General features: G+C 42.9%; 1 protein-coding gene and 1 pseudogene across 2 annotated transcripts in view; both read left to right on the top strand.

Annotated features, from left to right (window-relative positions):
• Window positions 1–2457, top strand: part of NOTCH3 (notch receptor 3) — a 33244-nt gene extending 30787 nt beyond the window's left edge. Inside the window, exon 33 of the mRNA XM_082457620.1 lies at window positions 358–2457. Coding sequence (XP_082313746.1) covers window positions 358–1404 — 1047 coding nt within the window. The 3' untranslated portion in view covers window positions 1405–2457. The remainder of the gene's footprint in view (window positions 1–357) is intronic.
• LOC309658763 (olfactory receptor 10T2-like) overlaps window positions 1–15647 on the top strand; it is a 42627-nt pseudogene that overhangs the window by 3834 nt on the left and 23146 nt on the right. The window lies entirely within an intron of this gene.

Below are 15647 nucleotides of genomic sequence, written 5' to 3'. Positions count from 1 at the left end.
ATGTTCATTATGGATTCTTTTTGCATTAATCTTAATTTAAAATTTTTTCGTTAAAATATCACTTATTTCGACGACCCCTTAAATTTTGTGCCTAAGGCGAGTGCTTCACTCTCCTCACCCTGGTCCTGGCTTTTGCGGCCTGAAGCTTAGTAGGTGCTGGATGAATGTGGCTTAAAGGGAAGAACTTGCCCAGTTTTCCCCAGCAGAGCTGAGATTCCGACCGAGGTCTGTCTGGCTGGAGAGTATGAACTCTTAGCTCTCAGGTTCCCCCAGAGACAGGAGGCCTCTGTGATGTTAGCCAGAAATTAATCCTGACTCTTGTGACCCTGACATCTTGTGGGTTCTGGGCTGCCACAGGAGGAGACTCCGCTGTTCCTGGCCGCCAGGGAGGGCAGCTTTGAGGCTGCCAAGCTGCTGCTGGACCACTTTGCCAACCGTGAGATCACAGACCACCTGGACAGGCTGCCCCGGGATGTGGCCCAGGAGCGGCTGCACCAGGACATCGTGCGCTTGCTAGACCAGCCCAGTGGGCCCCGTAGCCCTCCTGGCCCCCACGGCCTGGGGCCCTTGCTCTGCCCGCCCGGGGCCTTCCTCCCAGGCCTCAAGGTGGCACAGTCCGGGGGCAAGAAGAGCCGGAGGCCTCCTGGGAAGGCGGGGCTGGGGCCTCAGGGCGCCCGGGGGCGGGGCAAGAAGCTGACCCTGGCCTGCCCGGGGCCCTTGGCCGAGAGCTCTGTCACGCTCTCGCCGGTGGACTCGCTGGACTCCCCACGGCCCTTTGGTGGCCCCCCCGCGTCCCCTGGTGGCTTCCCCCTCGAGGGGCCCTACGCGGCTGCCACGGCCACAGCTGTGTCTCTGGCGCAGCTTGGTGGCGCGGGCCGGGCAGGTCTCGGGCGCCAGCCCCCCGGGGGCTGTGTGCTCAGCCTGGGCCTGCTGAACCCCGTGGCCGTCCCCCTCGACTGGGCCCGGCTGCCCCCACCTGCCCCGCCAGGTCCCTCCTTCCTGCTGCCGCTGGCCCCGGGACCCCAGCTGCTGAACCCCGGGAACCCCGTGTCCCCCCAGGAGCGGCCCCCACCGTACCTGGCAGCCCCAGGACATGGCGATGAGTTCCCCGCGGCTGGGGCTCACAGCAGCCCCCCAAAGGCCCGCTTCCTGCGGGTCCCCAGCGAGCACCCTTACCTGACCCCATCCCCAGAGTCCCCCGAGCACTGGGCCAGCCCCTCACCTCCCTCACTCTCGGACTGGTCCGACTCCACGCCCAGCCCGGCCACTGCCACCGGGGCCACGGCCGCTGGGACACTGTCTGCCCAGCCGCTCCCCCTGTCGGTCCCTGGCCCTCTTGCTCAGTCCCAGACCCAGCTAGGGTCCCAGCCTGAAGTCACCCCCAAGAGGCAAGTGTTGGCCTGAGGGCTCCACGGTTCCTAGATTTGGGGAGGCTGTAGAGACACCCCATCCTGCTTCCTCTCTCTCTCCCCTTTTAGTCCATTTCATTCTCTCTAATCTCTTCTTCTCCTGCACCCCACCCTCCTTGCAGTGTGACCAATACAGGTCGCAAGCCTAGGGCTTCAGTCTTCCTTTATTTATAAGGGGTGCAGGGTGACCCCTACCCTTTGGGTCTTGTGGTGAGTCTGGGACATGCTCCTGCCTCTCCCCTCTTCCTGGGGCCACCCCCCCCCCCGCCCCATTTCTCCTGCTTTCTTGCCTCTTCTGGCCTCTCTCACTCATGTTCTGACACAGGTGGATTATTATTATTTTTTTTTTACATTTTGTATAGAAACAAATTCATTTAAACAAACTTATTATTATTATTATTTTTTACAAAATATATATATGGAGACGCTCCCTGCCCCCTGCGAACCCCCCAGTGCCCCCGTGGGGCTGAGTCTGTGGGCCCATTCGGCCAAGCTGGATTCTGTGTACCAAGTACACAGGCATGACCGGGATCCTGTGTACCGAGTACACGACCCTGGTGTGTACCAAGTAGGCACCCTTGGGCGAACCCTCTGGGGCTAGGGGTCGGGTGAGACTTGGGAGCCTCCTCCCCACCCCACCTCCCTCACTTCACTGCATTCCAGATGGAACTTATTCTGTAGCTTTGCTGGGGGAAGTGCCCTTCTGGCCTGGAGAGCCTGTCCCCAAGCCCCCCATCACAGAGTGTGGGCCACCTCCCTTTGGGAACTGGGGGGTGGGGTGGCCGGTGGGAATATGAGGACCAGGGGAGACATGTGCATTTTACTTTGTCTCCCTGTAAATAGGGGCCTGCAGGGAGGAAAGGAGCTGCCTGCATGGCACCTCCTCCTCCTGGTACTCCCCTGGCCCGGCCCCAGGGCAGAATAGAAGTTATTTGTAGGTTATTTTTGTAATATAGCTTCTGGCCACAGTCCCTGTGTAGCTGAATCCCCAGGCCTTGCATTGTACAGCCCCCTTTCCCCTCACCACCTAATAAAGGAATAGTTAGCACTCAGTGTCATTGTTCCGTGTCTAGGTAAGGTTGGGAGGGGTGGTAGTGTGGGGTTTCTGTCTCTTCAGCGCTAACTTTTGAGACAGGCTGGGACCTGGGACCCTCTGCTGCAGTGCTTGCACCTGGACAAACATCTCCTGGAGCAACAAAAGACAAAGAAACTATAAGGGACTAAAAATAACTGTGGGCATGTGCAGTTGGGGCAAATTATGGCCAACAAGATACAAAAAGACCAAAAAAAAAAACCCAACTGCCACTTCTGAAGAGCTGGGAGCGAAAGCAGGATACTATGCATGGCCCCTGCACACAACACCAAAGGAGTGGGCAAACCACCAAAGCCACCCTTCTGGCTCCACCCTTGGACCCACCCTCACCCCATACCTCCACCCTTGGGGAACAAGCAAACACCGGAATCTGTTCGTTCTCGCTCCCCCCTGCTGCAGCAGGGGTCCCAATAAAGCCTTGCCTGAATTTCTTGTCTGGCTGGCCTCTGATCAATTTCTATTGACTAAGGAGGCCCAGAACCCTGGCTGGTAAAAACTTAGGCTCTCATCTTGGGGTCAAACCATTTGGCTTGCTTGCCGGCCACTTTTGCTTCCTCCTTTGATGGATGATTGCCCGGATTGGACTAGGGGTGGCCACCTGACTTAAATTGAACCAGATTCCCTTGCTTGAGAATGTTTTAAAAATGGGGATGCTGAGAAAGCTATCAGTTGGTGGAGTTTCTAAGGCCAAGGCAGGTGGAGAAATATTGATGGCCGGTTTGGGGTGGTGGGTACTGATGAGAAAACAGCAGAAGACTGGAGCTATGCAGGGAGAATCAGAGACGAGCGCTCCAGTGGCTCCAGAGTGTTGGAGGGAGTACCTCATTTCCAAACGGAGTATCAATTCCAGTTAACTGAGCATTTATTCCACTGACATCAACAGGTATTTATTAACTGCCTTCTAAGTGCCTAATGCTGGTTCTGCATGGATCTCACCTCTACTTCATGCTCCCTTGGGGTTTAGAGACAATGCTGCACCGTATAATAAATACGTATACCAGCTTGAATGAGTTGCTATGTCTTGCAAATAATTGTGCCCCAAGATAAGGTTGTGTTTACACTGAGGTCCTCCAGGAAAGGAGGAATTTAATGTTCATTGGTTCCCCCCATCAGCTGGAGCGCTCTTGGTTGAAAGTGACACAAAAAATCTACCCAGCTGGCTTAAACAAACAAACAAAAACCAATTTATTAATTCATATAACTAAAAAAGGCCCGCTTCAGGGGAGATTTGAGCTAGTGGCTCAAATGAGGTCAACAAGGGCTGAGTTCCTCATCTCTACAGATTTTTCTCTGGGCATCAGTTTCATTCTCAGGCTCCACGTGGTACTCAACCCAACTTCTCTTCCCACTCCCACAGCTCCAGCCCTCCTTCTGTATTAGCAAAATAGGTGCAAGGATCATAGACCATATCGCACATTCCAGAGAACTGAGAAGCTTCTAGTCTTGGGGTTGATTTTGTATTGACTTCAAATGGGTCGCATATTTATCCTCTAACCTAGTGTTGCTCAACGTTGGTACTGTTGACATTTGGGGCCAGATCATTCTTTGCTGTGGAAGACTGTCCTGTGCCTTGTAGGATGTTTAACAGCATCCCTGGACTCACCCACTAGATGCCAGTAGCACCCCCTCCTCCAGTGTGACAACCAAAAATGTTTCCAGATATTGCCAATTGCCAAGCAATGAAAAATTGCTTTTGAGCACTCCTGCTCTAACCAATCACTATAGCAATGGGATATAGAATGTGCTGATTCCTTAAAGCAATGAGTTTCTGCTCTGGAACTGGGGCGTGGGGTAAATTTAAGGGCTGTCAGGTTTGCAGAAGTAGGAATTCTGTGGAAACAACTAATAAATATTCACTCCACCTCCTCTCTTTTGGCTAAGTCTTTGGAGATGGAATAATCTCTTTTTAAAAAAAGTTTTGGGGGCTTCCCTGGTGGTGCAGCGGTTGAGAATCTGCCTGCCAATGCAGGGGACACGGGTTCGAGCCCTGGTCTGGGAAGATCCTACATGCTGCGGAGCAACTAGGCCCGTGAGCCACAACTACTGAGCCTGCGCGTCTGGAGCGTGTGCTCCACAACAAGAGAGGCCGCGACAGTGAGAGGCCCGCGCACCGAGATGAAGAGTGGCCCCTGCTTGCCGCAACTAGAGAAAGCCCTCACACAGAAACGAAGACCCAACACAGCCAAAAATAAAAATAAATAAAAATTTAAAAAAAATTTTTATTGAAATATAATTGATTTACAATGTTGTGTTAGTTTCAATAAAGTGATTCAGTTATTTTATATACATATATATTCTTTTTTTTACATTCTCTTTCATTATAGGTTATTACAAGATATTGAGTATAATTCCCTGTGCTATACAGTAGGTCCTTGTTCATTATCTATTTTATTTTATTTTTATTTTTAATTTTTTTTGGCCACGCCATGCGGCTTGCGGGATCTTAGTTTCCCGACCGGGGATTGAACCCACACCCTCGTCAGTGAGAGCGGGGCGTCCTAACCACCGACCACCAGAGAATTCCCTCTATTTATATATAGTAGTGAGTGTGTATATTTAATCCCAAACTCCTGGGACAATCTCTTTTATTGTCTCAAGTTCATTTTATGTTCATTCATTTATCCTCTATATGCTTATTGGGCACTTACTGCATGCCAAATCCTGGACAAACTGCTGGGAGTAGAATGGTGAATTATATGAGCTCACTCCTTGCTCTTATGGAATTTCAGGCTAGTTAGGGGATGTATAGGGGTGCCCCCCTTGTCCCTTTGGGTCTTACCATTGCAGTACATGCTTGATAGCATCTGACTGCAAACACCTGAACTTCTCTTGTGTGGGCCAGGAACAACCCTCAAAAATGAGGGATGGGTTTTACTGAGCTCTGACCGCCACAGCAACAGTCAGCTCTACCCACCACCAGAGCCTCCCATCAAGCCTCTTAGATAGCCTCAACCACCAGAGGGCAGACAACAGAAGCAAGAAAAACTACAATCCTGCAGCCTGTGGACCAAAAACCACAGTTACAGAAACATAGACAAGATGAAAAGGCAGAGGGCTATGTACCAGATGAAGGAACAAGAAAAAACCCCAGAAAAACAACTAAATGAAGTGGAGATAGGCAACCTTCCAGAAAAATAATTCAGAATAATGATAGTGAAGATGATCCAGGACCTCGGAATAAGAATGGAGGCAAAGATTGAGAAGATGCAAGAAATGATTAACAAAGACCTAGAAGAATTAAAGAACAAACAAACAGAGATGACCAATACAATAACTGAAATGAAAACTACACTAGAAGGAATCAATAGCAGAATAACTGAGGCAGAAGAACGGATAAGTGACCTGGAAGACAGAATGGTGGAATTCACTGCTGCGGAACAGACTAAAGAAAAAAGAATGAAAAGAAATGAAGACAGCCTAAGAGACCTCTGGGACAACATTAAACGCAACAACATTCGCATTATAGGGGTCCCAGAAGGAGAAGAGAGAGAGAAAGGACCAGAGAAAATATTTGAAGAGATTATAGTCGAAAACTTCCCTAACATGGGAAAGGAAATAGCCACCCAAGTCCAGGAAGCGCAGAGAGTCCCATACAGAATAAACCCAAGGAGAAACACGCCGAGACACATAGTAATCAAAGTGGCAAAAATTAAAGACAAAGAAAAATTATTGAAAGCAGCAAGGGAAAAACGACAAATAACATACAAGGGAACTCCCATAAGGTTAACAGCTGATTTCTCAGCAGAAACTCTGCAAGCCAGAAGGGAGTGGCATGATATACTTAATGTGATGAAAGGGAAGAACCTACAACCAAGATTACTCTACCCGGCAAGGATCACATTTAGATTTGATGGAGAAATCAAAAGCTTTACAGACAAGCAAAAGCAAAGAGAATTCAGCACCACCAAACCAGCTCTACAACAAATGCTAAAGGAACTTCTCTAAGTGGGAAACACAAGAGAAGAAAAGGACCTACAAAAACAAACCCAAAACAATTAAGAAAATGGTCATAGGAACATACATATCGATAATTACCTTAAACGTGAATGGATTAAATGCCCCAACCAAAAGACATAGACTGGCTGAATGGATACAAAAACAAGACCCATATATATGCTGTCTACAAGAGACCCACTTTAGACCTAGGGACACATACAGACTGAAAGTGAGGGGATGGAAAAAGATATTCCATGCAAATGGAAATCAAAAGAAAGCTGGAGTAGCAATACTCATATCAGATAAAATAGACTTTAAAATAAAGAATGTTACAAGAGACAAGGAAGGACACTACATAATGATCCAGGGATCAATCCAAGAAGAAGATATAACAATTATAAATATATATGCACCCAACATAGGAGCACCTCAATACATAAGGCAACTGCTAACAGCTATAAAAGAGGAAATCGACAGTAACACAATAATAGTGGGGGACTTTAACACTTCACTTACACCAATGGACAGATCATCCAAAATGAAAATAAATAAGGAAACAGAAGCTTTAAATGACACAATAGACCAGATAGATTTAATTGATATATATAGGACATTCCATCCAAAAACAGCAGATTACACGTTCTTCTCAAGTGCGCACGGAACATTCTCCAGGATAGATCACATCTTGGGTCACAAATCAAGCCTCAGTAAATTTAAGAAAATTGAAATCATACCAAGCATCTTTTCTGACCACAACGCTATGAGATTAGAAATGAATTACAGGGAAAAAAACGTAAAAAAGACAAACACATGGAGGCTAAACAATACGTTACTAAATAACCAAGAGATCACTGAAGAAATCAAAGAGGAAATCAAAAAATACCTAGAGACAAATGACAATGAAAACACGACGACCCAAAACCTATGGGATGCAGCAAAAGCGGTTCTAAGAGGGAAGTTTATAGCTATACAAGCCTACCTAAAGAAACAAGAAAAATCTCAAGTAAACAATCTAACCTTACACCTAAAGAAACTAGAGAAAGAAGAACAAACAAAACCCAAAGTTAGCAGAAGGAAAGAAATCATAAAGATCAGAGCAGAAATAAATGAAATAGAAACAAAGAAAACAATAGCAAAGATCAATAAAACTAAAAGTTGGTTCTTTGAGAAGATAAACAAAATTGATAAGCCATTAGCCAGACTCATCAAGAAAAAGAGGGAGAGGACTCAAATCAATAAAATCAGAAATGAAAAAGGAGAAGTTACAACAGACACCGCAGAAATACAAAGCATCCTAAGAGACTACTATAAGCAACTTTATGCCAATAAAATGGACAACCTGGAAGAAATGGAAAAATTCTTAGAAAGGTATAACCTTCCAAGACTGAATCAGGAAGAAACAGAAAATATGAACAGACCAATCACAAGTAATGAAATTGAAACTGTGATTAAAAATCTTCCAACAAACAAAAGTCCAGGACCAGATGGCTTCACAGGTGAATTCTATCAAACATTTAGAGAAGAGCTAACACCCATCCTTCTCAAACTCTTCCAAAAAATTGCAGAGGAAGGAACACTCCCAAACTCATTCTATGAGGCCACCATCACCCTGATACCAAAACCAGACAAAGACACTACAAAAAAAGAAAATTACAGACCAATATCACTGATGAATATAGATGCAAAAATCCTCAACAAAATACTAGCAAACAGAATCCAACAACACATTAAAAGGATCATACACCACGATCAAGTGGGATTTATCCCAGGGATGCAAGGATTCTTCAATATACGCAAATCAATCAATGTGATACACCATATTAACAAATTGAAGAATAAAAACCATATGATCATCTCAATAGATGCAGAAAAAGCTTTTGACAAAATTCAACACCCATTTCTGATAAAAACTCTCCAGAAAGTGGGCATAGAGGGAACCTACCTCAACATAATAAAGGCCATATATGACAAACCCACAGCAAACATCATTCTCAATGGTGAAAAACTGAAAGCATTTCCTCTAAGATCAGGAACGAGACAAGGATGTCCACTCTCACCACTATTATTCAACATAGTTCTGGAAGTCCTAGCCACGGCAATCAGAGAAGAAAAAGAAATAAAAGGAATACAAATTGGAAAAGAAGAAGTAAAACTGTCACTGTTTGCGGATGACATGATACTATACATAGAGAATCCTAAAACTGCCACCAGAAAACTGCTAGAGCTAATTAATGAATATGGTAAAGTTGCAGGATACAAAATTAATGCACAGAAATCTCTTGCATTCCTATACACTAATGATGAAAAATCTGAAAGAGAAATTATGGAAACACTCCCATTTACCATTGCAACAAAAAGAATAAAATACCTAGGAATAAACCTACCTAGGGAGACAAAAGACCTGTATGCAGAAAACTATAAGACACTGATGAAAGAAATTAAAGATGATACCAACAGATGGAGAGATATACCATGTTCTTGGATTGGAAGAATCAACATTGTCAAAATGAGTATACTACCCAAAGCAATCTACAGATTCAATGCAATCCCTATCAAATTACCAGTGGCATTTTTTACAGAGCTAGAACAAATCATCTTAAAATTTGTATGGAGACACAAAAGACCCCGAATAGCCAAAGCAGTCTTGAGGCAAAAAAATGGAGCTGGAGGAATCAGACTCCCTGACTTCAGACTATACTACAAAGCTACAGTAATCAAGACAATATGGTACTGGCACAAAAACAGAAACATAGATCAATGGAACAAGATAGAAAGCCCAGAGATTAACCCACGCACCTATGGTCAACTAATCTATGACAAAGGAGGCAAAGATATACAATGGAGAAAAGACAGTCTCTTCAATAAGTGGTGCTGGGAAAACTGGACAGCTACATGTAAAAGAATGAAATTAGAATACTCCCTAACACCATACACAAAAATAAACTCAAAATGGATTAGAGACCTAAATATAAGACTGGACACTATAAAACTCTTAGAGGAAAACATAGGAAGAACACTCTTTGACATAAATCACAGCAAGATCTTTTTTGATCCACCTCCTAGAGTAATGGAAATAAAAACAAAAATAAACAAGTGGGACCTAATGAAACTTCAAAGCTTTTGCACAGCAAAGGAAACCATAAACAAGACGAAAAGACAACCCTCAGAATGGGAGAAAATATTTGCAAATGAATCAACGGACAAAGGATTCATCTCCAAAATATATAAACAGCTCATTCAGCTCAATATCAAAGAAACAAACACCCCAATCCAAAAATGGGCAGAAGACCTAAATAGACATTTCTCCAAAGAAGACATACAGATGGCCACGAGGCACATGAAAAGATGCTCAACATCACTAATTATTAGAGAAATGCAAATCAAAACTACAATGAGGTATCACCTCACTCCTGTTAGAATGGGCATCATCAGAAAATCTACAAACAACAAATGCTGGAGAGGGTGTGGAGAAAAGGGAACCCTCTTGCACTGTTGGTGGGAATGTAAATTGATACAGCCACTATGGAGAACAATATGGAGGTTCCTTAAAAAACTAAAAATAGAATTACCATATGACCCAGCAATCCCACTACTGGGCATATACCCAGAGAAAACCGTAATTCAAAAAGACACATGCACCCGAATGTTCATTGCAGCACTATTTACAATAGCCAGGTCATGGAAGCAACCTAAATGCCCATCAACAGACGAATGGATAAAGAAGATGTGGTACATATATACAATGGAATATTACTCAGCCATAAAAAGGAACGAAATTGAGTCATTTGTTGAGACGTGGATGGATCTAGAGACTGTCATACAGAGTGAAGTAAGTCAGAAAGAGAAAAACAAATATCGTATATTAATGCATGTATGTGGAACCTAGAAAAATGGTACAGATGAGCCAGTTTGCAGGGCAGAAGTTGAGACACAGATGTAGAGAATGGACATATGGACACCAAGGGGGGAAAACTGCGGTGAGGTGGGGATGGTGGTGTGCTGAATTGGGCGATTGGGATTGACATGTATACACTGATGTGTATAAAATTGATGCCTAATAAGAACCTGCAGTATAAAAAAGCAAACAAAACAACTAATACTAAACTTTCATTGGGTTATTTGTATGGAAATATGTTAATATAAATGTTTCAGATATTACATGAAATTTCTAAAAATCTTATATTTGTATTTGTATGGAAATATGTATGGAAATATGTTAATATAAATGTTTCAGACATTACATGAAATTTCTAAAAATCTTATATGTTCTGGTATAATGTTATAAGTAATAATCCTAGTTATTACTTTAAAATGTATATCTCAGAAATAACTAATTTTCTTGTCAACTGCATTATTATGAACTTTCATCAAATCTTTTACCGTGGTCATTTTTAAGTCTTTTGTCATTTACAGACAGTTCTGGGTGTACTCTGATGATTTTGCAAATATGTTCCTATAAAAGGGTTTCATCTTCAAGAAATTCATGGAAAAGACTCTGACAAGTACAGGTTTCTGGTAACTGACTGTACTGCTGAACTGAATGAATAAGCATTTTCAGAACTCTGATGAAAAACTGATGAACTCATAAAAGTGCTAACAAAAGATCAAGATAAAAAAAAAACAATTAATTACATGGGACTGAGTGAACTGATGAGGATGAGTATAATTTTTGTGACTTTCTGTCTGAATTAAAAAAAAAAAATCCCACAAGGACTCAGAGGCAAAGAATATACAAATCAATTTTCACTGCAAAGTAAAGGAGCTGTTACAGTGGAGGATTACTGGACTGAATGTCAGTATTATGACATAGTATGAGTGTGTTTCATGTTTGGTAATTGCAATCATTCTTGCTTTTGTTGTAGTCATCCATGTACAATGCTTGGTGTCAGTCTATTTATCTCTTGTAAAAATAAAATACAGTGTGTGTGTGTGGAAAAACAAACAAACAAACAAAAAAACCCTCATTGGCAAGTTCGATAGGGAATTCTCAAGAGAATAAAACAATAAAGTTAGTTATAAAGCAGAAAAAAAAAAAATGAGGGATGGGGGCTTCCCTGGTGGTCCAGTGGTTAAGACTCCGTGCTTCCACTGCAGAGGGCACTGGTTCAATCCCTGGTCGGGGAACTAAGATCCTGCATGCTGTGCAGGGTGGCCAAAAAAAAAAAAAAAAAAAAAATGAGGGATGGATGGGAGTTGGTGGATAAATACCCCAGCTCCCTCCCACTCTGTGGGGGCAATTCTGAGGTGTGTTCCACAGACTCTCAGAGGATGTCCATCAGGATTGAGCCCCAGTTGCCCATGGTAGCAACTTACTCTTCCTCATGGGAACTTTCTGGAATGTTCCTTTTTGGAATGATCCTATTGGATATTTCTGGAATGATCTCTCAAATAAGTTCTTTGCACTTGAATCCTTGGCCCAAGAGAAGTTCATCTTAGCTGCGTGCATGAGTAGACTCTTGGAGGAAAACCCGAAATATTTGTTGGGGTGCAAGCAAGTTTGGAGATCCTTCTTCCTGAGTGGTACACAAAAGAGGAGAAGGCCGTTCTTCCCACCCACTTTGTCCACTTTATCCTGCAACCCTGGCTCTATGGAAACAGGGCGTTGGAGATGTGTGTCTCACGGGGTGAACCCACTTTCATACCTGGTGGAGCCAACTTTTTTGTAAGCACATGTGAGACTCTTCCACTCTGGAGGCTCCCTGGAATGGTTGGAGGAGGGGTGTCAGGTGGGGGAACAGGAAGCCTGCATCAGTGGTTGGGAAAAATGAACTAGTGGGATTCAGATTCATGTGCATGTGACTTCATTGACCCACAAGATTTGGGGACGTTTTCATTCACATCCTAGGTGACTTCTTGACCGAGAAGACAATGATAGTACAGCTGTGTGTCTGCTCTTTGCCCCTCCAGATACACCCTTACACTTCTCCACTCTGCTCTGTGCACTGGGAGGATGACCTGAATAGAGGGCATCAGTGGACTCTCACGTCCTCTTGCTTCCACTTGGGTTTGGCCATTGAGAGGCACAGGTGGGAGATTAGAGGGTAGAATGTATTTATTTCCCTGGTTCCCTGCCTGCAGGGTGGCTTTGGTGCTCTCCATCCAGCTGCCCTCTGTTAATCTGAATAATTGTTCCCTCTCCTTGTCCCTTCTGCCCTAGGGGGTAAAGGCTCTCCGCCATTGCAAGTTCCAAGGTACTGCAGTATGACTTGTCTACACCTTGCCCAAGCTTCATCTATCTGTTATCTATCTATCTATCTATCTTCCTACCTATCATCTATCAATTATCTATCTAATCTATCAATTATCTATGTATCTATCTGTATATCTATGTATCCAACTATCTTTTAGCTATCTATCATCTATCAATTATCTATGTATCTATCTATCATCTATCAGTTATCTATCTATGTGTCTATCTATATATCTATGTATCTATGTATATATTTATCTTTTAGCTATCTATCATCTAACAATTATCTGTGTATCTGTGTATCTACATATGTATCTATGTATCTGTCTATCTATCTATCTATCTTCTAGCTATCTACCATCTATCAATTATCTATGTATGTATGTATCTATCATCTATCAATTATCCATGTATCTATGTATCTGTGTATCTATCTATCATCTATCATCTTTTAGCTATCTATCTATCATATATCAATTTATCTATCTATATATCTATCATCTATCTTTTAGCTATCTATTTGTTCATTTTTGTTCAGCTTTATGAGGAATAACTCACATATAATAAAGTGAATCCACTTTAAGTGTAAAGTTTGATGGGTTTTGACAAGTGCACACAGTCATATAACCACTACACAATCATGTTTCATCATTCCCCTTTGTAGTCAGTCCCCTTCTGCCCCTCTGGCTCTGGCAACTGTGGATCTGCTGTCTGTCACTGTAACTACAGTCCTTCCTTTTCTAGAGTTTCATATAAATGGAATTGTGCAGCGTGTAGGCTTTGGAGTCTGGCTTTTTTTTTTTTTAAGTTAGCATTGTGCTTTTGAGATTGATTCACGTTATTAGGCATAGCAATTATTTTTTAAAATTAATTAATTTTTGGCTGCATTGGGTCTTCGTTGCTGCGCACGGGCTTTTCTCTAGTTGTGGCAAGTGGGAGCTACTCTTCGTTGCGGTGCGCGGGCTTCTCATTGTGGTGGCTTCTCTTGTTATGGAGCTCTAGGCACGTGGGCTTCAGTAGTTGTAGCACACGGGCTTAGTTGCTCCGCAGCATGTGGGATCTTCCCGGACCAGGGCTCGAATCCATGTCCCCTGCATTGGTAGGCAGATTCTTAACCACTGCACCACCAGGGAAGGCCTAGGCATATCATTTATTATGTGTAGTCCTTTTTACTGCTGACGATAGTATGCATGTCGTGTGTTATAGATATGCCACGGTTTGTTTATCTATTTGTCACTTTAGGGACATTTTGGTAATTTTTAGTTTTCGGTGTTTAAATAAAGTTGCAATGAACATTCATACACGTTGTGTGGACACACGTTTTCATTTTTCTCAGGTTTTGTTTAGGAGTGAGATGGCTAAGTTTCATGGTAAGTGTTCGTTAACTTTCAAAGTTTTTTGCCAAGTGGCTGCACGATTTTGCATCCCCACTGGCAATGTATGAGAATTCCAGTTGTTCTACATCTTTGTTAATACTTGGTATTGCCAGTCCTTTTAGCTTAATGTAATTCTAGTGATATAGTGGTATCTCACTGTGCTTTTAATTTACATTTAATTTGCAAATGAATATGTCTCTTCATGTGTTCATTTGCGATTCACATCTTCTTTGGTGAAGTATCTGTTCAAATATTTTGCCCATTTAAAATTTTTTAATTTTTCAAATTAAAAATATTGTACCATTGACTTTGTGTGAGTGTGTACAGATCTGTGAGTTTTAACACATGTATAGGTTTGTGTGACCACCATCACACCCAGGATATAGAACAGAATAGCTTTCATCACTCCAAGAAACGTCTTCATGACATACAGATGGCCAAGAGGCACATGAAAAGATGCTCAACATCTCTAATTATTAGAGAAATGCAAATCATAACTACAATGAGGTATCACCTCACATGGTCAGAATGGCCATCATCAAAAAATCTACAAACAATAAATTCTGGAGAAGGTGTGGAGAAAAGGAAACCCTCCTACACTGTTGGTGGAAATGTAAATTGGTAGAGCCACTATGGAGAGCAGTATGGAGGCTCCTTAAAAAACTAAAAATAGAGCTACCATATGATCCAGTAATCCCACTCCTGGGCATATATCTGGAGACAAACCTGGTTCAAAAGGATACATGCACCCCAATGTTCACTGCAGTGCTGTTTACAATAGCCAAGACATGGAAACAAGCTAAATGTCCATTGACAGATGAATGGTAGAAGAAGATGTGGTACATATATACAGTGGAATATTACTGAGCCATTAAAAAGAATGAAAAAATGCCACTTGCAGCAACATGGATGGATCTGGAGATTATCATACCAAGTAAAGTAAGTCAGACAGAGAAAGACAAATATCATATGATATTGCTTATATGCAGAATCTAAAAAAAAATGATACAGATGAACTTATTTACAAAACAGAAACAGACTCACAGATTTAGAGAATGAACTTATGGTTACCGGGGGGAAAGTTTGGGAGTAGGGATAGACTGGGAGTTTGGGATTGACATGTACACACTGCTATATTTAAAATAGATAAACAGGGACTTCCCTACTGGCACAGTGGTTAAGAATCTGCCTGCCAATGCAGGGGACACGGGTTCGAGCCTTGGTCCAGGAAGATCCCACATGCCGCAGAGCAACTAAGCCCTTGCACCACAACTACTGAGCCCACGTGCCACAACTACTGAAGCCCACACACCTAGAGCCCGTGCTCTGCAACAAAGAGAAGCCACAGCAAAGAGAAACCTGTGCACTGAAATGAAGAGTAGCCCCCACTCACCGCAACTAGAGAAAGCCCGTGAACAGCAACGAAGACGCAATGCAGCTAAAAATAAATAAATAGCTCTCCTGTGCATAACTGCCATGTGACCTAAAAAAATAATAATAAAATAAAATAAAATAGATAACCAACAAGGGTCCTACTGTATAGCACAGGGAACGCTGCTCAATATTCTGTAATAACCTAAATGGGAAAAGAATTTGAAAAAGAATAGATACATGTATACATATAACTGAATCACTTTGCTGTA

Source organism: Balaenoptera physalus (genome assembly GCF_965194825.1).
Source record: "Balaenoptera physalus genome assembly, chromosome: 3".
In the NCBI taxonomy this organism is placed as follows: domain Eukaryota; kingdom Metazoa; phylum Chordata; class Mammalia; order Artiodactyla; family Balaenopteridae; genus Balaenoptera; species Balaenoptera physalus.
The sequence above is the reverse complement of the archived record's forward strand: the minus strand, read 5'-3'. Positions and strand labels throughout refer to the sequence as shown.